Source organism: Pipistrellus hanaki (genome assembly GCF_964339955.1).
Source record: "Pipistrellus hanaki genome assembly, chromosome: 12".
In the NCBI taxonomy this organism is placed as follows: Eukaryota; Metazoa; Chordata; class Mammalia; order Chiroptera; family Vespertilionidae; genus Pipistrellus; species Pipistrellus hanaki.
This window is the reverse complement of record NC_140514.1, coordinates 37,134,183-37,161,070: the sequence shown is the minus strand read 5'-3', so window position 1 is coordinate 37,161,070 and position 26,888 is coordinate 37,134,183. Positions and strand designations below refer to the sequence as shown.

Sequence of the window (26,888 nt, the reverse complement as noted above, 5' to 3'; positions counted from 1 at the left end):
ATCTGTCTCCCATCCTAAAAATTCTTTTCCTCAGTGCTGCTTCTCTCTTCAGCACAAAATGTTTTGAAAGAGTAATCTGTAGTTGTAGATAATTCTCCTATCTACAATTCCTGTATATATATTTGATTCCCATTCTTTGCAAATCCAATTTAATTCTCACCTCCATTCCATGCCCTCTCTGAAACTGTTTTTGCATAGATCTCCAATGACTTACCCATTGCCAATTGCAGTGGTGACATTTCTGCTTTTGGTCTAACCTTCTGAGGCAACTACATTTTTAATCTCTCATTCAGAGGAAAGTTCTAATGAGTTTTAACTTTGATGCTCAGGGTTTAGTTGTGTTCATTTGATATTATGAGGCTTCCTTTTATTTGGGTATGTGATTTGAGATTGCAAGAGACTTTATCACTTTAAACAGTGTAATGAATCTCTAGTTTATGTGGTGATAGTTACTGTTCTCTGGTCCAAACTGCCAAAATTGTATGGTCACTCTTACAGAACCACATATTTTTCTCCCACTTTTTATTAAAGCAAAATAATTTATTAAAATGAATTAATAACAGATTTTTGCAAAAATATTTTCCAGCTAGCTCATTTTTTTGCTTACTAATGACCTTAGATTTTGAACATCCTCAATACACAGATTTGCCCCTTAGATGTTGTAATAACTACATCAGAGTGAGAAACAACTTATGGTGCCTCACTGGGTCCTGACACGAAATTAATTCCACAAGCAGCCTGAGGAATAATATGCATTTCCAACCAGAGAGCTGGAAACATGACCCATCTTATTTATATACCAGCTGGTTGGCTTGAAAGGCTTAATTACAAGCAAAATGCTTAGGTCTGGATTCCATTGTAGTTTCTGTAAAGCAGTTATTTTTTTTTTATATAGTTCTAAAGGGACAATAATAGTATGAACAGTTTAAATCAGGTTGAATTTACTTGTTTCCCTACAACCCAGGAAAAAACATCAGTTTCACTTTTCTGAATTAAAAACTCACATGTTTAAATAGTTCATACTGTTTCTCTCCTCATAGCCCTTCTGCAGTGGTCCCGCAGTGTTGCTTCCAATTTTCACGGATCACTAATGCAGTAAGCAAGTAGTCACCCTGTGTCCATGTGGTTCAGGATAGTGTATGGTTTAGTAGGGTTTTTGGATTGCTATTGAAGATCTGGCCATGAATCTCAGAGACCACTGGGAATCTGCTCTTGACCCTGCTCCTTATTCTCTGTATTTAAATTATCTGTGGTAACGGAACTGATTGGCTCATTGTATTTCTATTGGTGTCTGTAACTAATAATATTTTAACTCTTTTTCACAGAGGGACTTGTCGGGACACAAGAACATTGTGGGTTACATTGATTCTAGTATCAACAATGTGAGTAGTGGTGATGTATGGGAAGTGCTCATTCTGATGGACTTCTGTAGGGGTGAGTATATGAGTCATATCTTAAGCTCTCATTTCACTAGCACTTGAATTGTCAAGGGCATGGTGGTTATTTCAGTTATTACACTGAACCCTAATGTATGTATGTTGTTCTGGTTTTAAAGATGGGAAAACTAAGAGGCTAAAAAAATACAGAGTCTGCTGTTACCTCTTGGTAATTCTGATAATGGCAGGGATCAGTGGCAGAAACAGTTCAAAGTGGTAAATAATGCACAATTCCATTTTTTTAGGTTTAGGAAGGGTTGGCGCTTGGATATGAATGAGGATGTATCAGAATGAGAATGAATGTGTTCTTTGTGGTGCTTTAAAACAAATAATGAAGGCACATAATAAAGGCCCAACTCCAGATGGACTACAGAAACAATTCAGCTTCCATACTCCCTCTCTCGTGTGTTCTGTTCTCCACCCACACCACCGTCCTTGTTATGGGATGAAAGAATCCTTTTCCTGTAATGGAAATGACCTTCCTCCGCTTGCTCAAGAGCTATAATTACCAGGAAGGCTACATTCAAACTATGCTGCTCTTGACAGTGGAGTTTAGTAGTTGAAAGCATGGAGTTTCAAGCAGTATTTATCTTGGGAAATCCAGACTATAGCATGATTTTATTCAGAGTTGATGGCATTTCATGCAACCATTATTTGGAGGTGTGACTCTTTTTGTTTAAGCAGCTGCCACTTACAAGCTTGGGTCACTGTCTCACTGTTATGTAGTCACCCTTACTTCCACTAACATTTTCCTTGCTTTAAGATACTGTCCATAAACTAAGTATGCTGCTTATCCAAAAAATGTGATGCTAACTGATAATTTCAGCTTTTACTACTAACCTGATTTTTTAAAATACTCCCAAATTTTTACTTGACAGTTTATTTCCTCCTGCCCAATCCTTTTTGGACAGTAAAATGTTCAGAGATGAGGCAGTAGGAGCATTCAGGGGTCTGGTTAATTTTGTAAATGAAGCCATTAGGCTTTTGGTTCTGGAGAGTAAATGTTGGCGTAGCATTTCTACAGATTAGGCGGCAAGTAGTGAAGCCAGGAAGACCAGGCTGTTCCTGAAATACAGGCTATAAAAGCTGTCTTCTTTGCTTCTCCTGAGGTTTATTATGCAATTGGATTCTTACTAAAAGATATGGCATATTGAACCTGTGGTCTTGTTTCATACACAGCAGGGACAGTATAACCAGGCAACTAGAGCAGGACCATATTGTCAGCTCTATTACTAATCTTGAAGCCATAATGAGGGCAGCTCATGTCTGGGGTGCATAATGGAATAAGCAAACTGTTTTTTTATTTTTAATTCTCATCAAAGGCTATTTTTTCCCACTGATTTTCAAGAGAAAGTGGGAGAGAGGGGGAGAGAGAGAGAAACATTGATTGGTTGCCTCCTGCTTGCATCTTGACCAGGGCCCGGGATCCATCTGCAGCCGAGGTATGTGCCCTTGGCCAGGAATCAAACCTGTGATCCTTTCGTCCATGGCTTAATGCCCTAACCACTGAGAAACCAGCCAGGGCAGGAAACTGTTTTTGACACATTGGAGAAAGCACTTGATTGTTAAAAAACACACAAATTCCAGATTGTACATCAAGACATCTGGGTTTTAGTCCTGGCACAACTAAGTCTGTTGAGCCAAGTAGTCATGTCTGTCACCTTGGTCCAGGTTGCTGCTTTGTGGAGAGTCATTTACTCTCTTGGGTAGGTGATGAGTCTGAATGTTTATAACCTCTCTTTTCCTCTACACTCCTCGCAGGAGGCCAGGTGGTCAACCTGATGAACCAACGCCTGCAAACAGGTTTTACAGAGAACGAAGTGCTCCAGATATTTTGTGACACCTGTGAGGCTGTTGCCCGCCTCCATCAGTGCAAAACTCCTATTATTCACCGTGACCTGAAGGTAACAGACCACCTATTTAATTGTTTGTTCTTACAGAGTATTTTTTATCTGTCCCGGGGATGGGGATATGAGAGAAGTGTGAGGCATGGTTCCAAATTCTGAGCTTTCGTTCTTCTTGGGGAAAGAAAAGTTACAACAGTACAGTACAGATATCAGTTTTATTAAGTAGTTTTCAGAAATTCTTCATAGCCATCAAATCTTCAGCACACATTGTTTTTATTTTTCCTGATAACACTGCCAAATGCACTTTTCCAGGGTCATGAAAAGTTATATCTAATTTAAATAGTTTATAAACAATGATGCTTGGTCTTTGAAGTCTATTTCCTATTTTGCAAAATCTATTAATGTATTACTTTAAAAATTTGTCCTACTAATTACCATCTGCTTGCACCAGGCCTTTCACGCTGTAGACGCTTCGCAATGTTTGTTGAATAGAATTGGCTAGCATTTATGGAGCACCAGCTGAGTGCCATACTCTGCTCGACACTTCATGTAGGGAGCAGCACAGAGGTTATATGACTTGCCTAAGGTCATATAACTAGGAACAGCATCAGAATTTGAGTACAATTCTTCTGATTCTAAATTGCAGCTTCTTTTTTATTATAGCCATGTTTTGAGAAATGTGCTTCATGGCTAATAACTTACATCAGTATTCCCTAGTGCGCTTGTTAAATGCAGGCTGCTGGGTTCCACACTGAATCTATTGGACTGTAATTTTGGTAGCAGTGTCAGGGAGGCCCAGGAATTCATATCTTAATAAGCACCTCATGTTGTTTATATTCGAAAGTATACTCTTTTGTATGTTCAGCAGTATACTAGCATTTATGTTTGGGCTCTTTTTTAAAAATTGAGACATAATTCACATACCATAAAACTCTTTTAAAGTGTACAATTCAAAAAAGAAAGGGTACAATTTAGTTCATTTACAAGGCCATGCAATCGTCCTCACTATCTGATTTCAGAACATTTCATCACCCCAGAAAGAAATCCTGTATCCATTAGCAATCACTCTTCATTTCCTGAGCCTCTAACCCTGTGTAACCACTAATCTATTTTGATTGAAGCTTTCTACAGCTCCCCAAATCTTACACTTGGTGCCATCTAAATGCTTTCATTAGCTTGTTAGATTTTGTTGATTCCTACTAGTATGTGCGTGGTGGGCAGTCGCATTTGCCTGCCACACTGCCAGCTTCCTATGCCGTGAGTGAAGTCCCCATATACCTCTTGTTTGCCTTGGCTATGTCTTGTTTGCCCTGGCTGTGTCATTTATCATATAGCCTGCGCTACTCTGAGCTCTGTCACAGCGGAACCAGCCACTGTAGACCTAGTGGTAGCAGAGCCAAGAAGTTCATTATTCTCCTGCTGCCCAGGGAAGTGCTGGTCGCTGGTCTTCTGGTTGCTTCTCTGCGAGCAGGATTTCCATTTGGTGAAGAGACACCACTGTGAATAAAAGTCAAAGGGACACAGAAAGAGCACAGGCCAGGACATCTGTGGACCTCCTGGTTGAGTCAGTACCACCCTGTGTAGGGCTCTGTTTGTTCACATGCAGAACTGAGAAAACCACTTGTTCCGCCTGGTCTTTCTGTCACATTACACATAGGAAATACACTGAAATCGGTTCTGGTCCTTAAGCAGCTTATGTTCTAAAAATAACTGAAACAGTTCTGTTTTTTATTGAAGATCCTTCCTCAAATATGTTATTTTAACATTTCAATTATTTCCCTCATTTAAAAATATTTATTTCTCTGGGGAAAGATAGAGGTTATTATTACAAATCATGGAATCATAAGCCTGGGAAGGTCCCCTAAAGCCAGCCCTCTCCTTTGACCAGTCAGGTGACCTCTGTCCAGAAAGGTTGTGACCTGCAGTTAATTCAGTGACCAAATCAAAACAGAGGCTGAGGTGTTTTTTACTTTCATTTTGGATTTTGTCTATTTGGCTTTGCTTTACTGTACTATGGTGTTTTTTCTCGGGGCTTAAGAAAGGGGGAACAGGATTAAGACTTAAATGCATCTAGATTAAAAAGTCATGCATGTCTTGTCAGAAAAGAGATTTGGATCTCATGAAGTATAATAGGCTGAAGATTCTTGTCCTATTTTTAGAATCACAGGTTTGAAAATCTGCATTCATCTAATCCTCCAGAATTTCCAGTGGTAATAAATCCTGTGACTGAAATGCCTGAGTGCCATATCTGTTTGAAATAATGTCAAGATGTAGAGGTCAGTAGGAGGTGGCTTTCCAGGCATTTTGGCTGAAGCTATAATCAGAGTTTGGGAGTGATGACTTTAGTAACACTTTTAAGCCAATGGGTTGGGAAGTAAGGTCAGTGTATTAAACTCTCAGATAGCTGAATGACTTGAGGATTGTAAGCAATGGTAACCATATTTGAGGAAAGATCTTCAATGCTAGGCTTACATCCTAAAAGGGATATTGCCAAAAACATAGTCACTATAAAAAGTCTCCCAAGCTTTGCCAAAACCGGTTTGGCTCAGTGGATAGAGCGTCGGCCTGCAGACTGAAGGGTCCCAGGTTCAATTCCGGTCAAGGGCATGTACCTTGGTTGCGGGCACATCCCCATTGGGGGGAGTGCAGGAGGCAGCTGATCAACGTTCTCTCTCATTGATGTTTCTAACTCTCTATCTCTCTCCCTTCCTCTCTGTAAAAAATCAATAAAATATATATATTTTAAAAGTCTCCCAAGCTTTCAGAAGATGAATGTCAATATCCAGTTGGTTCTCTTCCTTTCTTATCTCATTTAATCCCTCCTGGCCGTAGTCTAGACCTGGCTCTATTCACCTCACACCTGGACAATTGCACCTCACTGTCTCCTTTCTTTTTCTCCCTCTTCTATCACCATGCCAGCTTTCCTAAAACGTCTTTTCACCTGCTGCTGATGGTTAAAATGCTGAGTGGTTCCCTAGTGGCCTTCTTCAGTTGCCCTCTGTCTGCTTCTCTGTTCTTCTCTCCTTCTGCACCCTTCTTTCTCAGTCCTAACTGCCCACATTCCGTAATTGCAATACACATTAGTGCAGTGGGTGATGGTGTAGTCCCAGCAGTCAGGCAGCCCGAGTCCAATCCTGCGCTTGCAGTCTTGTGACCTCAGGTATGTTAGAAATGGATCCCACTTCTCATCCAAGTGGGGACAAAAGGCTTTGTAAGAATTTCATGAAATACTATAGGTAAAAGTGCATGGAGCAGTGTCTAGCACATAGTAAGTGCTATTATTTGCTGATACCATTGTTATTATCGTGCCTGCCTCTGTGCCTTTGTTCCTGTTACTAGTTCCACTTTTCTAAGGCCTTCACTCCTCCAAGGCCCAGCCTTATCTCATCTCCCCATTCATAAGAGCGCCAGCCCATAATGTGTTCAGTCCCATGTTTCCAGTTTTCTTTGCAGTACCAGTGACCAGCACAGTGCTGTTCCTGCCACAGTGAGGAGTGGTGACCTTTTTTGGGGGGGGGGGGGGGGGGGCGTAGGGGGGGAGTGTGTGACATTCTTGTGTGAACTTATCTGGCCTTTTGGCATCTTTGGAGTTCTGGCATCAGGGTCTCTCCAGCTATGTGGTTTTTCATCGGGCCATCTGGTATTCTCGGGCTCCTGGCTCAGGTCCTTATGCTGTCTCAAGTTTACCTATACCAAAATTAATATGTCTTGAGTACAGTAGTGCTCGTGGTTTTTGGAGTTGTTATTTTACTGACAGACTCCTTTGATACCAGAATTTTACTAGGTACTAGACTTTGTAAGTCCCATTCTATCCAGAACTGCCCAAAGAATTCATCTATAAAAAGACAAGGATAATACTGCACGTTTTCCCATAGCTCTTGAGTCACTTTGAGAATTAACTAAAATATAGCAAATATTTATTAATTCTGAAAATTCTAACCTCTTGTAGTAAAGAAATTGATGTATGTTTTTACAAGGCCCAAGTGAAATAATTGATATCAGGAAGAACAAAGTACTGATGGATCATAGGGAAGGATTGATATTTGTCTGATTGGGGGCCTGTAGAAGGCTTCAAAGAAGAGGCAGCATTTAAACTAGAGTTTGAAAGAGGAATAGGATTTTGGTAGCTGGGTAAAAGTGGGGGAATCAGAGAGAGCATTCAAGACTGATAAAAGAACATGACAAAAGAGACAAAGGCTGCCCAGCTGGTGTGGCTCAGTGGTTGAGTGTCAGTGAATAAACCAGGAAGGTCATGGTTTGATTCCTAGTCAGGGCACATGCACAAGTGCGGGCTCCATCCCTGGTGTGGGGTGTGTAGGAGGCAACTGATTGATGATTCTCATCATTGATGTTTCTATCTCTCTCTCCCTTTTCCTTCCTCTGTAAAATCAATTAAAAAAATATATGTGTGTGTGTGTGTGTGTATTTAAAAGATGCAAAGGCTTGAAAATAAAAGGACTGTTTCTACAGAGGTAAGAAATGAGCCTGGAAACAGAAAACTGAGACTCTTGCTTCCCCATGTGGAGTTGCCTCTTTTTGCCCTCTCCACTCTCATTTTCCCCTGTTGCTGTGCATCTTGTTTTATTCCACTTGGGATGACCTCTGTTGATAGAGAGTGCACATTAATGGGATTATCAAAGATAAAAATAATATTTATGTTAATGAGATCCAAAATTTCACACACATTACAAGTGACATCTTGGAATGAATGATTGGGGAATGTTTTTCAGGTTGAAAATATCCTCTTGCATGACCGAGGCCACTACGTCTTGTGTGACTTTGGAAGTGCCACCAACAAATTCCAGAATCCGCAAGCTGAAGGAGTGAATGCAGTGGAAGATGAGATTAAGAAGTAAGATTTTCCTTCTTTCTTGGAGATCAGCAGCTTTCAGCCTATGGATGAGAAGATCAGGGTGGGATGGCAAGGACGGTAGTCAGTTTGTTCCTCTTCTTAGATAATTATGCTGGTAGTTGGCTTATTTGATTTTAAATGGAGAATTTGGAGGGGGGTTATAATTATTGATTAATAGAGTAAAATGAAAACTCTGATATACTTTAGCAACGGGCCTATGGTAATTGAATATAGATATTTTTATTTATGTCGTATTGCCCTTAAAAAGCTGAATAGTACACACATCATAGAAATAAAACATCCCTGATGTCATTAGTCTGTTGGGTACAGTTTTACTGAACCCTAACTTGCTTTGTATTCCTTTCTTCTTATAAGGAACTCACCTGCAGTAGATGGAGGGCTGAGTAGGGCTATTGAAGTCTCTACAGATATTGAGTCACTGACATTCATGAGGAAAAAAGCTTCTTTGGTTATATGACTCCAGTAAGAACCTGACCCATTTTTCCTGTTGTCCAAAGTGTTAGATTTTTACAGGCAACAGCACTCACTATTACTACTACTAATAAATCAGCAGTCTAGCATGCCCACTCATATCCTGATCCTTTTTGTCCTTTCCTGCATCACAACCCTGACAATGAAGCCTGGGCCAGGAAAACTTGTGATGCAAAACCCTAGTGGACACCTAAACCAAGTACCCTCTGGGCTCTAGAGACTCAAGCAGCACAAGTCACTGTTGTTTCAACCCCAGTCCACCCACGAAGATCCACCCACCCCCCACCCCAGCCAGGGCCCATTTTCTGCTGTTCTCCAGCATCCTAGCCAGTATTATATTTCTGTGTCAAGTCACATTAAAAGGGATTACAATTTTTAAAAACATACCAGCAAAATATAATATCAAACCACTGATTTATAGGAGGAAATTTTGTTATTTGAGGACCCAAGAAAAATTGCTTTTGGAGTTTATTTAATGCCACAGTGTCTGGGTCCCCACATGCTCTTGAGCAGGACTGCCGCTAGAGGGCCACGGCCGTGTACCAAGGACAGCCTTTTATTTTATCTGCACTAATATTTCATACTCTCTTCTACAGATTGCTCCCAGGGAGCTTATATATGAAGTATTTCTGCTACCCCTGGTCGTTACGTCATTGACATGTTTAACAAAAAATGAATCTTTTGATTGTAGATACACAACGCTATCCTATCGAGCACCAGAAATGGTCAACCTGTACAGTGGCAAAATCATCACTACGAAGGCAGACATTTGGGTAGGTTCAACTAACCTATCCACATCTCAGATATCAGCAGTCTTGACTGTAACCTCCCAAGTTTCATCCAGACTGCCATAGCAAGGGTGGCCACTGTGGCAACTTGTTGTTTACTTATCTCTCGAGGTTATTCTTAGAGGTTAATCTTAACCCGAGGTAACCAACCATTGCTTCTTTAAGCATGTGAAAGAAAACGACTTGAGAGCTCTGTGAGAATTATTCAGGTGACCTGCCCATTATTCAGATGGCTGTCACATATGTGATACTAATTCTTAAGAACAAAACAGCTGAAATACTTGTTCTTTATTAGAGCTCAATTTGGTAATGATAGTAGAAATAATGTAACTCAGCAGTTTAATAGTGGTGTTGGGCTCTAAATTCAAATTGTTAATAGGTTAATAATAGTATATAATTTTTATATCTGCTAGTAAATATATCACTCAGTAGACCCATTTATGTTATGGTAAATACACCACTAGTAGCAATCTGCTTTTCTTTATTTTTTCTTAGGCTCTTGGATGTTTATTGTATAAATTATGCTATTTCACTTTGCCATTTGGGGAGAGTCAAGTGGCAATATGTGATGGAAACTTCACAATTCCTGATAACTCTCGATATTCCCAAGACATGCACTGCTTAATTAGTAAGTACTCAAGTATCTAGTTTTATATTTTTATCGTTAATCTCTAGGAATGAATTGGAGGGTAAAGGGACTGGTAGGTTGGATGCAAAGATAAAGAAGTCGGTTGATAATGGTTGGTTACTCAAACATAATATAAAGGTAACCAGTGAGAGGAGTGGTTTGTTGTTTTTTGCTAGAAATCTAAACTCTGTTTTACACCTAAGCCAGCCACCTGAGCAGAAATCCTAACTGTACTTTGAGCAATGTAGTACTGCTCTGTTCTCTTGTAGTCTGTTTTATAGGCTTTGGTACCAAAGGAGTCCAGCTGAGTCATCAAGTAATGAGAAATTCATCTTTGCCAAACTGGAAGCAATTCAAATGATGGCAGTGCATTGGCTGGAGTGAATATATAATTAAGACTATAACTCTATGGAACTAGGTTTTTCTCTCATTTAGGTTAATCACTGGATTTTGATAACAAGTATTTAAACTCAGTGCTTTAAATGTTTTTTAAATTCCCCACTTTTTTGCATTATCGGAGTAAGCATATGTACTAATGTTCATTAACCAGATGGTAGACCAAATAATCTTTGTATAAGCCTCTGTACTAAAAAAGCTAAAGAAACAGATTATTTTTATTATTTTTTATATCAGTGAACACATGTAGCATCTAAATTTTAACCATTATGGATTATAATTCCTGAGCAACCCAGTTTGGGTCCTAAGTGGGGAGTGGGGATGCTCTGAAGAAAATAGAAGCCAATGTGGGCGAAGCATCTGACATTTTTTGAAGGCCTACTTTTATATAGTTTATACTTCATTTAATTCTTAAAACCTTTTACAACAAATGAATTATCTCCGTTTTATGCAAATGAGGAAAGTAGAGGTAATTTATCCAAGTTAACAGTTTTTAAGTGACTATCCATTCCATTATGCCAATTTTTTTAATCAGCCTCTTCCATTTATTGACAAAAAAGTGAAGGAGGGTATTTAAAGGAATGGGATAAGTCATTTAATGGTTATTGGATGATTTTCAGAGGTAAAGTGTTAGGTCTGTTCTAGAATTGCAGTTATTTAAATGAGATTGGAAGGAAATACGAGAAAATGTTCCAATTTGATGCTAGAATGATCGGATTTTTTTGTAACTCATTTTTTTCTTTTTAACATTTGTGCAGAAAATTCATATTAGGAAAAACAACTCTATGAATGACATCTTGACTAAACTCTGATTTACTTCAATTTACAAACTTTTTGATGGTTCTTTTGTCACCCTAAACTGATATGTCTAAAATTAAATTCATTGCCATTTCCCCACCCCCTTTTACTACCAATTCAAGGTTCCCCTCTCTTTTCAATTTCTGTTAATGGTGTCACCAATAAAGCCTAGGTGACTAAAATTTAAGGTTCTCTTTGGGTTTGCCTACCCAGAGAGAGGGAGTATTTCCTAAATGGCATTAGGTTCTTTCTTTGGCATTTCCCATCATCATTTTGTTCTCTCCATTCTCCATTACTGAGCTGAAACAATAGCTCAGTAAAGCCTCAGTTCTCAAACATCTCCCATCTAAAAAAATTCTGGTTTTTGACCAAGTTGTTCATGGCGGGGGGGAAAAAAGTCTCTGTTTTTTGAACAAAACTTCAGTTCTCTACCTGACAACCCTTTCGTGCTGATACATCTGCATGACAAAAAGCATCTCTCAGGCCACAAACAAAGGAGAGAATGTGAGTCAGTTTATTTCTAAACCACTAAACCTGCATTGTTAAACATCTCAGGAAATTGTGCTGTGGATAATGTGTGTGTGTGTGTGTGTGTGTGTGTGTGTGTGTGTGTGTGTGTTGCTTTTGTTGCTGGTAAAATTAGCACAATTTTAAAACATAAAGAGACCATCCCAATGCTGATGTTGCTCACAAAACAAAGATCACAAACAGTTGAAGAGGTAGAAAAACTTGTTGATTTGGATAAGGAAAAAGCAGTTAGCTGGTGACTGCATTCAGTGATAGCATTTCTGAGGCAATGAGATGAGAAAAAGCAAAGAGGCTGCACCTGTGAAATGAGTGCTGAAAGTGATTCACTTAAGGCTGGTAGGGGTGGTTCAATAAATGTAAGGAAAGAAATGTTTGTTTAAAGATTAAACAGTACATTAGACATGTACTATATATAAAAAAGGTTAAGACAGAGAATCATTTGGGGGTCTGGAACAGATTAATTCAATTTACATTATTTCTAATGGGAAAAAATGATTCAGTTTTCTATCACATTGCTTCTTGAACCGCTTTGGGGAGTGAATTAACTTTGAGAACCGAGATCCTACTCTATGTACAGTACAAGCTCTGTCAGCTTATGGCTTTAGTAGTGGATTGCCCATAGCCTCCCCCTCTTTCTTCAGTCAATCAAGCATACCTTCACCACAAGATTAATCTTGTAAAATACCACCCTATCATGTGCTTGTTCAGTAACTTAATGGCCACAGTAGGGCTCATACTCTTAGTTTGGCATTTAAGATCCTTCATACTCTGGTCCCATCCCACCCACCAGCCTTATTGCCTGTACTTTCTGACAAGAAAATCTATGCCCTGGCCTTCTGGCTCCTCTATTTCCTTGTAGCAAGGCATTTTTTACTTTCTCCAAGTTCATCTTTGCTCAGACTTTTCTCTCATCTGGAATGTCTTTTTCTGTGCTTTACCCCGACTAACTAAATTCTTCCCTGGCTTCAAGGACCAGCTCAAGTCCTGCCTCTTCTGCAAGCCCTTCACAAGACAGCAGCCTGATCAATTTTTTTCTGAATGTAGTGTCTAAACCACATGTGTCAAACACAAGGCCCGCGGGCCAAATCCAGCCCGCCAGGCCTTGCAATGTGGCCCGCACCGCGCTGTCATCACTGCACTCCGCTGTCAGTTTATGACATTGTCAGTTTATGACTGTTCAGTAAACCATTCGGCCCGCGATTTAGGCTGGATTTTAGATTTTGGCCCCTTCTCTGATTGAGTTCGACACCCCTAGTCTAAACCATTCGTTTGCTTTCTTAAACAATATATGGCCTTGCATTATTGTTTGTATGTACTGTATATGTGAGTGTTTGTGTGTCTTAAAGAAAGATTTTTTTCCACTATGGATCTTATCAGTTTCTGAAAGGGCACCTAGAACCAGACAAGTGATCTACAGATAATGGTAAAAGTAGAGATATATTTGTAATTTTTGGATTTCTTTGTCTTGAAACTAGCTTAAATCTCCAACAAAAAAATAGTAAGTTATAAAATTTAAGTTTCGGTTATAGTTATCAAGATAGTCACTTGTTTAGCAAGATAATCACTTGTTTAGCAAGATCATATGAACTAAGGAGGCCAGAAGCAAGACCAAGTAACTTCCTAGGTCCCAGAATATGAAGGTAGTAACTTCCATATTGAGGGTTTGAGTCCCTGTTGTGCAGAACGCAGAGTGTGAACTTCAAGTATCTTTGTTATAATTTTAAAACTTTGTTGTTTTCTTGTAGATATTTAACATTTTAGTAAAGTGTGAACTTCCCTTTCTGAGAAGGGAGGAAAAGGACAAATTGGACTTTTATGAGGAAAAAAGATTGCTTCCTAGCTAACGTAATAACTGTTAGGATATTATTAAATGAGGTAACATTTGTTTTTCTTAGGGTATATGTTGGAACCAGACCCTGACAAAAGGCCGGATATTTATCAGGTCTCCTACTTCTCATTCAAACTACTCAAGAAAGAATGCCCGATTCCAAATGTTCAGGTATGTGAAAGGTGCTTTTTGAGGGAAGCAAACATTATTAATTGTCATCTAGAATATTTGGGGTGTTAATCTGCTGTTTAATGAATATAGATGTCCCTTGCTTTATCTAGTAGGGCTCATTCAAGCAAGTTGCTAAGAAGCAATTGCTATAAAACAGAATCCATTTATCCCATAGAATTTAATTATAAAACTGAGGTAATTACACTGGGGAAAAACAAAAAACCCTAGGGATCGAGTTGAACACTTTGGGTGAAGATTGACCAAACTATGGTCTTGCTGATTTTCACAGTTCACTAAGAGTTTATTACGTTTACCTAGACATGGTTAGGCAGCTGCTTTCCTGAGACAAGGCCTGGATGTGCTGCCACACCAATTGGAACTGAAGCCCCTTGTCCCTTTTCTCCTTCACTGTAGCAGAACTTTTTTGACTTTGCTTCTGCTGTTGGCCACCTGTGGTTCACACTCTTTTTCCTCTACCCTCTCCCATCAGAATGTTTTCTACACTTTAAAAAAAAAAATGTATATTTTATTGATTTTTTACAGAGAGGACAAGAGAAGGATAGAGAGTTAGAAACATCGATGAGAAAGAAACATCGATCAGCTGCCTCTTGCACACCCCCTACTGGGGATGTGCCTGCAGCCAAGGTACATGCCCTTGACCGGAATCGAACCTGGGACCTTTCAGTCCGCAGGCCGACGCTCTATCCACTGAGCCAAACCGGTCTCAGCTGTTTTCTACACTTTTAATCCTAAACTCTGCATTCTCAGTATCAGAGTATAGTTCTTGAAAACACCCTTTTTATTACAGTCTTGGCATATTTATCTGGTCATAGTACGATTCAACTTTATTGAATATTGTACTAATGGATGTCGTCTCAAGTTCTGATCTGAAATTTTCTTGCCTGCTTCTCCAGTAATGAACTTCTAATGTCATTTTGGGAGCTGATAAATAACATTCCACTTTCACTCCCACCTTTGGATCAGATGTGGCAGTCATTCAGATGGAGCTCAGAATATTGGCTTTATCACTAATAAGATTGAGTCTGATAACATAGCTTGACCAGATCCCTAACATAAGAGCCTCATGACTGAGCAATGAGCACCTGATTCCTGAGAGACAGGCTTTTCACTAAAGGAGGGGGAGAGCATAGGGAGCCAAACAAGCTCACCTTTTTCTCCTAGTCTTACCAGTAAAATAAGTTACACCTTCTCCCTTGGGAAATGAACACTTGGGGGGTGAAAGAGAAGCTAGGAGACATTTTCTGCAAAAATTCCCACCACCTAAAAATGTGAAGGAAATGAGACATCCTTTTAAAAGCCAGTTTCATTACTAGTATTCCCTTTGTCATGTTTCCCAGAATAAACGGGATACCGGACAGTGATCTAACATGACCGTGTTTTCTTTCACTATCCCATTTTCCCATTCATAAAGTTAAATACTATTAAATATAATTGGAAGCATTCAACCAGTTTTTAATACGTTAAGGGCCATGTCAGTCACCAGTGACTGACAGTGCACTTTCCGTCCGGAAGACCAAACAGGCTGGGCGCTTAACGTGTATAAGTCAGCTTCACAAGTCCCAAGTCATTTGCTGTTTGCTCAGCAGTGGTAAACAGTGGTCTTGTGGTTAGGGACAGCTAGTGCTCCCTGGAGAGGTGGTGTTGGATGGATGGTGCAGAATCCAAGTTCGAGGAATGCTTGTGGACTGAATAGTGCCTCATGTGCCAGAAAGAGGTGCTGGCTCAGCAACTAGACACACTGTGGCTGTGGTTTTCTCCAAGCATTCTAACTAGAAGGTTGGGCAAACTAGTCAGCTCTGACTTCTCTAATATCTAGCTGAGAACTTAAATGGTAATAAAGCCCAGTGGCGTGTCTCAGTGATTGAGCATCAATCAGGAAGTCACAGTTTGATTCCCAGTCAGGGCACAAACCCGGATTACGGGCTGAATCCCCAGTGTGGGGCATGCAGGATGCAGCCAACCAATGATTCTCTCTCATTATTGATGTTTCTATATCTCCCTTTCTCTTCCTCTCTGAAATCAATAAAAATATATTTTCTTAAATGTTTAAAGTAATATTGGTTATAGACATCTCTTTTACTCCTATCATAACCTCACTTCTAAGCTGTGCTTTAAGGAGAGAAGGATACTGACATCAAACCCCAGTGACCTTAGCCATACAAAAGGCTGAGAATGGCCTGGCCGGCCTGGCTCAGTGGTTGAACATCCAACCCAGGAACCAAGAGATGGTGGGTTCAATTTCTGGTCAGGTCACATGCCTGGGTTACAGGCTCAATCCCCAGTGGGTATATATGCTGAAGGCAGCTGATTGATGACGGGTCTCTCTCTTACCGACGTTTCTCTCTCTCTATCCCTCTCCCTCTCTCTCTAAAACCAATAAAAACATTAAAAAAAAAAAAAAAAAAAGGCTGAGAATGCTGGCAGGGGAATGTTCTTCTTGGGGGTTGCTCTGTCCTCTTCTCTGATACTTTTGTCTCCCTGACTGGGGCTGAGGCTAGTGGGATATGCTTTTGGTAAACTTCCCTTCTCTCTACCAGAGATCAGGGTCCAGAAGCCACTCTGGAAAAACCCAATACATATTTCCATCAGCCTAATCATGGTGATCATTCTTCTACAAAGAAATATATGATGTTCTTTTTAAATTTTGTTTCCCAATTGTATAGAACTCGCCCATTCCTACAAAGCTTCCTGAGCCAGTGAAAGCCAGCGAGGCAGCTGCTAAGAAGACCCAGCCAAAGGCCAGGTAAGCAATGCCTAGGTGAGCACCTGTTGTGCTCCATTGCCTCAGTAGCAGAGGAAGGAGGGTGCCTTGTATTTCTTGATTCTTCAACTGCCATGGCCAAGGGGCTGCCCAGCTCAAGAAAGCAAGCTCTATCTCCTGTAAGCGGAAGCTATCCTTTGGGAGTGCAAGAAGGAATGTAATGAAATACAATGATCTACGTTTGAAAGAGAATGAAAAACTCCACAGCTGTTTCCCTTGCTTGGAATTAGGCACAGGAACATTCAGAGATGAGGCAACAATAGACTTTATAAATATTACTAATACAGGAGTGTCCTAAACAGATGTCCTGGCCTTTGTTTAGCCTCCTTCAGCACCCTAATCCTCTACCTTCCTTTCCTTTTTACTCACTAAGCCCCTGGCCACATTAGGCAAGTACAGGTCAAAGCACTGAGTCCATGAAACTGCCAAAGAAACTGTAGATCTTACTTAATCACATTCTATGAAACCTAGGGTCTTCCAAGACACAGATGGTAAGAGAGGACTAAAGAAGCTAGTATTTTATTTGGGGAAATGCCTGAGAGGAAATAGGGAGGGAGCCAGGGAAGGCTAGGAGAGCCATCAGAAGGCGATGTAAGTCTGATCTAGAGAGAAGCAGGGGAAAGTTGGGTGGAAGTGACCTAAAAATTGCCACACAATTTAAGGAAGGTTCTCCAAAGGGGAATCCTCGAGTCAAAGCCAGCTACCAGAGGAGACTCCGATGTCCCAGGACCTGGTCTGCCTTAATATCCCTGTGGCTGGGATAGTATGACTGGGGCAGCCTATGGGAAGCATGCCCTCGGGGCAAACACTACAGTAGCAGTGGATTTCAGAGCACAGCAGCTGGGGTGCATGGTCTTTCATACCCCTTGTATATGAAGGTGTGCAGGTCACATCCTCCTGACTGCTCTACCTTCCCAATGGCAAATTCTAAGGGTAGTCCCAGAGACTTTTATACCCCTCTTTTTCTACCACACTCCCTTGGCAAGGAAACCTTAGCAGCAAATTATCAACAAAATACCTTAGATGGGAATATGTGAATTTTTATAGAACAGAAAAATAACTTCTACATTTTGAAAAATTCTTAAATATTTATAGAATGCCTGCAGATGTGGCTGTAAAGTAATGAGACTTCGGTTTTTTACAAATTTAGCAAACTGTATTCATATTGTTACTCTGCAGTCTGTTTATTTCTTGCTTAAGTCTGCCATGCTCACCTCTGGGAATTGCTTCTGGGACTAATTTAATAGTTTAGTATTTGAGTTTATGGCCTTCTGTACTAGATCCAAACATGGTATGAACTGAGCTAAGCAATGATCTCTTCCAACAAAGCACACACATTTGTAAAAATGATAACGGTTAACATTTGAGTGGTTCTCTGTTGTGAAGATGGATAAAATAGTATCTATGTCATAAGGCAGATGTGAACATCAAATGCATAAATGGCTGTGCAGCTGTTTTATAAACTGTAGAGTGCCCAAAATGTTAGTTTGTATGGACCTCAATAATGCTGTGAGAATACACAGAACTGACAGCCAAGAGATTTGGGTCTAAGTCATCCTATCTATAATTTACAATAATTTCATTTGCATTTTTGTATTTACTCCCCAATCCTAACAGGTGCGTTTTTCTTTCTAACTCTTTTTAAAGTGGCCACTATCCATTGAGGCATCTTACATGCCAAATACCTTACTAGGTACTTTACACAAATAAGATGGCTTTTCCCACCCCCCTTTAAAACAAACTTAGGAGGTTTTTGTTGTTATCACTTTATAGATGTGGAAACAGACTCAGAATTGTAAGGTGCCCCAGGCAGTTCATCACTATGGGGTTAGTAAAAGAACCAGACCTCCAGCATCCACACTCTTTATACTCTGTACCTTATGTGATTTGTCCAAGATCACCTAGAAAAGACAACTCAGAGTCAGGTCTCCTGGTTTCTCAGTCTGTATTTTTTCGCAGCATATTGTGACCCATACAAACTGATAGTTTAACACTCTGCATTTTATAAAAGGTTTCACAATCATTGTTGCATTTGATATTCACATCCACCTCATGATATAGGTATTGTTTCCTCCATTTTACATAAAAGGGACCCAAAGCTAAAAGAGGTTAAATGATGTGCCCATTGTTATGCAGTTGGTAGGTAAGGAGCTAGTGCTCAAGTATAATTTTATTTCACTCTAAATCCCAGGGTCTCTAAGATGTTATTACGTTTAGGAGAAGTCCAGTGTGGGAGTTTTTAACATTTGTTTTTCTCCTAAAGTCTGTTTAAGTTCTGACCCTTGGCTTTATCTTTCTTACACTTTTCTCAACATCTGTCCCATTTCCCTTTCCACCTCCCTGCCCCAGGTTATAGCCTCCCCAAATATGATCGCTTTTATATTATCAGTTCTCTTCCCACTACAAGAGCTTCTTTCTAGCACAGTGATTTTCAGCCATTGTACTGCAGGAATTTTAAAAACATGCAATACCTGACTATATAGGATATATTACCTTTAGGAGAAGTCTCTTAAGATATTATTACCTTTAGGAGAAGTCCACTGACCTCTTTTGCCTTAGATTGTCAAGTAAAAAAAAAAAAATGACAACAGCCAACACAACAACAGCCATCTGGTATGAATGAATCAAAATTAATTTTTAGTCAGATCGGACAAAAACATAATATATTTCTGGGTGTGCTACAGAATTTTAATAATTGGTTTACATGTGCCATGGATGAATAAAGGTTGAAAAATCACTGCTCTAGCCGGATACTAGTGAAAAGCCATGGAGGTATGTCACAGGGAAGGACATGAGGCCAGTTGCTTTGCTTCCTGTTTTGCATTTCATGGAGGCTGTGCCAGGCATATTTTGGAAATATCCACGAAACTCGTTTATTTTGGCTTTAACTGCAGTCAACTATACTCCTTAAAGTACATTTTCAAAGGACAACCACTCTGATTTGAGTTGGCCTGCTACCTGGACTGCTCTAATGAATGGAAGTCACCATCACAAGAAGAAAGCAGACCATACAACAGTCCTCCCCATATTAATTTGGGTTAGATTTGGCTCTGATTTACAGAAACTCCAAAATTACAGTGGCTTATGTAAGATAGTGTTTGTTTTTTTTCTTGAAGTAAATAGAGTCTGGGGTAAGTAGTCCAGGGCTGATAGTGGTAGTTCTGCTCCACCAAGTTCTCAGGTGCCCGGGCTTCTTCATCCTTACCACTCTACCATCCCTCAGGCTGTGGCCATGACCTCATGGACCAGTATGGCAGCATCCCTGTTCCAAGCAGCAGGATCAAGGAATGACCAAAGAAGAAGAGAGACAAAGGGCATGTACCAGTTATTTCTTAAGGTTTCTAGCAACTGCCACATAACAATCTGTGTATATCACAGGTAAGGCCAGAACTTAGACATATGGCCACACCTGATTATAAGAGAGACTGTGCAATTTGCTTTTTACTATAGGTGGCCGAGATAAATATTATATTACCATGGGAAAAAATAAATACGTGTATTGGAGGAAGTGGAGTTCCTGTCACACTCCCCAAATATTTCAACTTGAATAATTTGCATTCAATTTGCAACTTGAATATTTCTTTTTAATTCCCTTATTGGATTAATTTATTTGCATACTTTTTACAATAGAGAGACCATTTTGACAGCTAGTTCTAACCAAGTTTGAGTTCTCTCTACATCTGAAAACCACCTGCTTCAAACCCCTCTTTACATCATCATCCAAAGTGTATTCTGGGAAATTCCAGGAAGTGTTAAGTAAAAGGGCCACAAGGTCAAATAGATTTGAGAAACACTGTATTCTATTCAGTGCTTTCTTTGAGGTTCTCTATACACATGAAAGGTTCTGCTGAAATATTAAAACATTTTTCCATGAAACCTTTATTTATAACATCCAGTAACACAGAATGCCTGCTGGGAAATGTTGATTAAGCAGATCTAGAAGGTTTGGATGAGTGTGGAGAACAAAGCTAATACATCATATACTCTGCCCCTCCTCTATTTTCTCACACATTAATAAGAATTTTTGTTTTTTCTTTTCCTCTTCTAGACTGACAGATCCCATTCCCACCACAGAGACTTCCATTGCACCCCGCCAGAGGCCTAAAGCTGGGCAGACTCAGCCAAACCCAGGAATCCTTCCCATCCAGCCAGCCCTGACACCTCGAAAGAGGGCCACGGTTCAGCCCCCACCTCAGGCTGCAGGTCAGTTCCTAGGGGCTTTGAAACTTGGTACCTCTTTGTTATCCTGGATAATGAGAAGTCTTGGAAAGCCTGATTTTGCTTCAGGAATGGAATACAGAGCCACATAAAGAATAATAGTTTTCTGCCCTGGCCAGGTGGCTCAGTTGTTGGAGCGCTGGTCTATACACCAAAAGGTTGCTGGTTCGATTCCTGTTCAGGGAACATTCTTAGGTTGAGGATTTGAGCCCTGGTCTGGGCTCATACAGAAGGTAACCTATCGTTCTCTCCCTTCTTTCTTCCCTCCTTCTCCCTCTCTGTTCTTTTCTCTTTAAAAATCAATTTAAAAAGATATCCTCAGGTGAGGATTAAGAAAAGAAGAATGGTTTTCGTTAAGGACCAAGAGGTGAGCTGCCATTGAAATTATATGAGGCTGGTGAAAGGGGAAGCGGTCATTGAATTCTGCAGGGGATCACCAGGACCACCAACGCCTGTTGTCTCTATTTTTTCTAGTCTTGGCCCTAATTTTGTGGCTTGGTCCATTCATCCCTAGCCACCTCTTTATTTTGTAAACTTTTCTTTGCCTCTAGAGACCACGACACACCTCTTTTAGATATTGCTTCTTTAATTCTGTCTCTTTTTAAAAAATATCGATATATATATATATATATATATATATATATATATATATATATTTTATTGATTTTGTACAGAGAGGAAGGGAGAGAGATAGAGAGTTAGAAACATCGATGAGAGAGTGTCATCTATCAGCTGCCTCTTGCACACCCCCTACTGGGGATATGCCCGCAACCAAGGTACATGCCCTGGACCGGAATCCAAACCGGGCCCCTTCAGTCCCCAAGCCAACGCTCTAACCATTGAGCCAAACCGGTCTCGGCTAATTCTGTTTCTTGAAGTATCTGTCACTACTCTATGCTTCGGTATTCTCTTTCTGGTGAGGTGACTAAGTTTGTTTCATAAAGAGGATTGATCCAAATTATCAAGTAACTGAATTCAGCCATCACTTCCCTTACCAGGAAGCTGTTTTTGGTGAATTTGGTAGCCATTTACTTACAAGGCAGCCAGCCTATAATTGTGCAACCTACATATAAAACATCAAAGAATGCTTTTATTCTGAAGAATACCAACAAGTACAAAGATTGTATTTATATACAGTAGCATCAAAGGCTAATTGAATTTGTAGATAATCAAGATGCTGGCTAAAGGAGTAATTAATTAAATGGAATGGTGAATAAAGGAAAGCTTTTTGAAGGAGGCAAATATAGAATTGTTTGTTGATCATTGTTTTGAAAAATATGAAGTGCAGCCCAGCTGGCATAGCTCAGTGGTTGAACGTCGACCTATGAACCAGGAGGTCACGGTTCAATTCCTGGTCAGGGTATATACCCGGGTTGTGAGCTCTATCCCCAGTGTGGGGCATGAAGTAGGCAGCCAATCAATGATTCTCTTTCGTCATTGCTATTTCCATCTCTTCCTTTCCCTTCCTTTCTGAAATCAATAAAAATATACTTTTTAAAAAGTGCATAGATTAGCAAGAAGGAAGGACATTCCAGGTGCAAAGACAGTAAAGAGCACATGGATTTGGGGGTTATCTGTCCACTTATCACCCCCTCTTTCTTATTTTGGCAAGAAGGGAAGTTATTTTTGGAATAGTGTTGAGCTCTTACATGGAATTTATTCTCATTGCAGGACCCAGCAATCAGCCTGGTCTTTTAGCCAATGTTCCCCAATCAAAAACTCAGCCTCCAGCCAGCCAGCCTCTACCACAATCCCAGCCCAAACAGCCACAGGCTCCACCCACCCCACAACAGACGCCTTCCACTCCTGCCCAGGGTCTGCCCACTCAGGCCCAGGCCACACCCCAGCACCAGCAGCAACTCCTCAAGCAGCAACAGCAGCAGCAGCAGCCACCTCCACCACCACCATCACAGCAGCCAGCAGGCACATTTTACCAGCAGCAGCAGCAGCCACAGGCACAGGCTCAACAGGTAAGGTGGTCAGAGTATAACCTTTGCATTGCATATCCCAGTCATCACTGGGTCTCTTGTCCTGTAGAATTTTCCACATTCTGGATTTGGTTGATGGCTTCCCTGTGGTGATGTTTAATATGTTTCTCCATCCCCTGTGTAAACTGGTAATTTCCTGAGGCTTGCTCAATATTCCATTCAGTTTGATTGTTCTTTGTTTTTCTGGTTATATCACCACAGGGGCATATAATGTCTGGTTGTCCTCTCTTTTAATAATATTAAGATCAATAAGTGGGTTTGGTGTTGTCCATTTGATCCATGATGTTCCCCATCAGCTTAGCAGTCATTGCTAATTATTTCCTAAGTCTATTAATTTATTAGGGATGGCAAATGATAATATTCTAGCATTTCCTTTTCATTTAAGGGCTGGAATTTATCTATAAAGAATTTTTTTCACCAACTATTTTATTACCCTAAGATATTGTTTGTGCAGAAAAGGCAGAAAAAATTATGGTTCTTTTTCTGTTTTTACCAGTTTCAGAATGAGTTTGTTCTTAGTGTCATCCAAAGGTTTTTGTTTTAGTATCATGATGAACTTGTGGATCTTAGTATATTTGATATGTGTCCATCAATGTAGTTTTTTAAAATTTTGTTTATTTTGATGCTCAAAGCATCCCAACTTTGTCCAGTGAAAGTCTTCAAATTGGCTCCTAGATTCTTTGGCTGGAACTCCAGTAGTCTTTATGGTTTCCTTGCTATTCGTTGTAACAAGTTGTTCCTAGCTCATTTTACACTTAACCTGAAATCAGCCATTTCTCTAAGGAGCTTCATTTCCTTTTCATGGAAATGGTCTTTAGAAACCACATTTTTTATGGTAGGGATACTCTTTACTAATGGGTTATTGTTTTTAGACCTTTTCAGTGGACAGTAATTTAGGGAAAAAAAATTGTTTTCTTAATAGGATATATACCATGAATTCAAATTTATATTCCTAATTCAGATGTGTAATTATAGGATTTTTGTTTAACTTCTTAGATTTTATATTTGTACTAGAGGCCCAGTGCATGGATTCGTGCACATTAAAAGGAAATTAATTAGAAGAAATATTTTAGAGGCTGTGGAGGGACTTCAGGAAGTTGCCTCCAGGGTGTATCCAGCCAGTCTCGCATGACCCAAACAGCATGACCCAAACAGCATGACCCAAACAGCAAGCTAACCTACAGGTCCAAGCGTCTGCCCCCTGGTGGTCAGTGCGCTGTCACAGTGACTGGTTGAACGGTTGAAGGGACAGTTAGCATATTAGGCTTTTATATAGATAGATAGATAGATAGATAGATAGATAGATAGATAGATTTTTCTAATCAAAGTCTTGATTCCTAATAACATTAACATATTACTTATTTTCTTTATAGTTTCAAGATAACAATACCAATAGGATTACTGAAAATAGTTTAAGATTTCTTTGCCCTCTTTACCCTTAGAATGTTTAGCATATTATTTTCTGGGAAGTTTGGCTATTAATTTGACACATGGGTTTCTTTGCTTCATTTTGCTTTTGATTTTTAGTTATTGATTTTTAAATTTTGTTTTGCGAACATGTAAAATATTTACATAGTTTCAAAGTTAAATATGCAAAATTCTATCTCCTCTATCCCATATAAGAGGTAATCTTCATTCCTATTTACAATTAGAGAGCTGGATATATAGGATAGTTTATTCAATCAGTCCTCTGTTGATAAACATTTGATTGTTTCCAGCATTTTACGGTTATAAATAGGCAGCTATTTACTGACATCTGCTTCTTTGCTAACCCTTTAACTTTACCTTATTAGGCAAACAGCATGCATAGTTAGCTCTCTAATGAAGTAAAACTATTTGGGCCCTAACTGGTTTGGCTCAGTGGATAAAGCATCGGCCTGCGGACTGAAGGGTCCCAGGTTCGATTACGATTAAGGGCATGTACCTTGGTTGCGGGCACATCCCCAGTGGAGAGTATGCAGGAGGCAGCTGATTGATGTTTCTCTCTCATCGATGTTTCTCTCTCTCTCCCTTTCTCTCGGTAAAAAATCAATAAAATATATTTTTAAAATATTTGGGATGTTAAAAGACAAGATCTTGGAGTTTTGTTTATCAGTAGGCCCTTGTTTGAGCTCTATTTGTGTGCCTTAGTGGGTAGGAGAAAGACAGAAAAGAAGTTTCTCTATTTTTAGGATGCTTTATAAGAGACTATAACTTGACACAATTCATTACCAATATATAATAAAATGTCATTAAGTGTAATCTGACTATTTTGAATGTTTAAAGTTGGAGAGTTAGTAAAGATAAAGTTAGTGGGAAATAACTTTCAGAAAGAGATGACTTTAATAGTTGGGTTAACATTTAGGTTTTTGGTGTGTTATGTTTGTTTTGTTTTGTTTTCAGTGTCATCATTGCTTCATCCTGTTCTTCTAGGGAAGAATTTTAATCTTGGCTACTTCCAGATCCCTTTATGAGGAGAATTACTTCTGTGATTGGGAGATCATTTATTAGCTTCTGTTACACTCCACGTTATGGAATCACAGATGTGTAGTGAGATGGACACCCTCAGGCATGGCATAGAAGCCCACATGGGAGCTGGGCTGCGGTACAGGAGGCGGCATAGTGTAGTGGAGGGAGCCTGGCAGTGTAAGGTGCTGCTTTGTTTGTTTTAATGTCTTCAGGTTCTCCTCAGGAGTTTCAAGCCAAGTTACAAGACTTCTGCCTTCCTTTGCCTTTGGCTTCATCACTGGTCTTAGTTGTTATTGTGACAGGTTTTTATTCACCTCCTCATTTCTTGCTCCTTTCTCCTGCTTAGTTTCAGGCAGTACACCCAGCAACCCAGCAACCAGCAATTGCCCAGTTCCCTGTAGTGTCCCAAGGAAGCTCTCAACAGCAGCTGATACAGAACTTTTACCAGCAGCAGCAGCAGCAACAGCAGCTGGCCACAAACCTGCAGCAGCAACAGCTGCTGACTCAGCAGGCTGCTATGCAGCAAAAACCTGCTGTTGCCGCAGTACAGCAGCCCCAGGCTCAGCCAGCCGCAGCCCCGCAGCAATCCCCTGCCCAGGAGCCAACGGTAAGAATCAGCCAGGGCTTAGAGAGCAAAAGAAGTGGGAAATGTAGTGAGGGCTTGGGAAACAGGTTGTAGCAGCTGGTGTGGTGGCCTCTGGCCTAGAACTAGGCTGACTCCCCATCTGTGGTTAAAATATTTTATCTTTTCTTGATATATTCAAGAACAGGATGAGGTATTCGGTAAATGGTAGAAGTTTTTTAAAAAATAACTCTAGGCTACTGGTGAAGATGAATGTTTAATTTATTACTTGGAAATTAGGCTGGCAGAAAGAGCTGTTCATTGTCTCTTGTGTTGAGCAGTCAAGGACCTAGGTGGGATTAGAATTAGTTCCTTTCTCTTCTTCAAGGGGCATTTTGGCAATTGTGGTCTTTTCTGTCTTTGGAGGTTCATATGAACCCCCACATTTACCCTGAGTCCTGACAGTGTTGTGTTTATTCTTTGTCTTGGACGACAATACTGGCTACCTCAATCAAGTGTACCATACAGCAGCGTTTTTCAACCGCTGTTCCGCGACACACTAGTGTGCCGCGAGATGTTGCCTGGTGTGCCGTAGGTGCAGACAAGACAAGAATTTTATAATTTTTCACTATTTTGTTTACTTAATATTTCATAATAAAGTAATTATAAAATACTTTCTTTGTGTTTATTTGATTCCTATTCAAGAGAATTACTTTATATATAGTCAATGTAGGCACAGAGTTAAATTTTTTAACATTTTCTAATGGTGGTGTGCCTCGTGATTTTTTTCATGAAACAAGTGTGCCTTTGCCCAAAAAAGGTTGAAAAACACTGTGCAGCAAAAACCTGCTGTTGCCGCAGTACAAGAGGGCCTGCTTGCCTGGGCCCATTTGCCATGGCCTAATCCCTTTGGACACCAGAGCATCTAAGTATTGTTCAAGCCCAATTGTCAGTATAGAAATTGAACATGTCTACTTTTAGATAATGGCTGAATATAGCATCAGGATCACTACATCCTTTCCTGATAGACCTTTACTGTGTCAACATCCTCAAACACATTGTGTTTTGGCCTTTAATAAGTGCTCTTAATTTTGTACTCACAGTTTTCTGAGTGATAGTGATAGAT

At 40.0% G+C, this 26,888-nt stretch overlaps 1 protein-coding gene across 7 annotated transcripts in view; it reads left to right on the top strand.

The window, feature by feature from the left end:
- The window catches only part of AAK1 (AP2 associated kinase 1), a 135,914-nt gene that overhangs the window by 69,990 nt on the left and 39,036 nt on the right, over positions 1-26,888 (top strand). For all 7 annotated transcript variants that reach the window (XM_084901186.1, XM_084901185.1, XM_084901184.1 and 4 more), the window contains exons 4-13: positions 1,326-1,434; positions 3,198-3,340; positions 8,014-8,135; positions 9,319-9,400; positions 9,911-10,043; positions 13,661-13,764; positions 16,449-16,528; positions 20,595-20,749; positions 22,436-22,734; positions 25,547-25,807. In XM_084901186.1, coding sequence (XP_084757312.1) covers positions 1,326-1,434; positions 3,198-3,340; positions 8,014-8,135; positions 9,319-9,400; positions 9,911-10,043; positions 13,661-13,764; positions 16,449-16,528; positions 20,595-20,749; positions 22,436-22,734; positions 25,547-25,807 — 1,488 coding nt within the window. The remainder of the gene's footprint in view (positions 1-1,325; positions 1,435-3,197; positions 3,341-8,013; positions 8,136-9,318; positions 9,401-9,910; positions 10,044-13,660; positions 13,765-16,448; positions 16,529-20,594; positions 20,750-22,435; positions 22,735-25,546; positions 25,808-26,888) is intronic.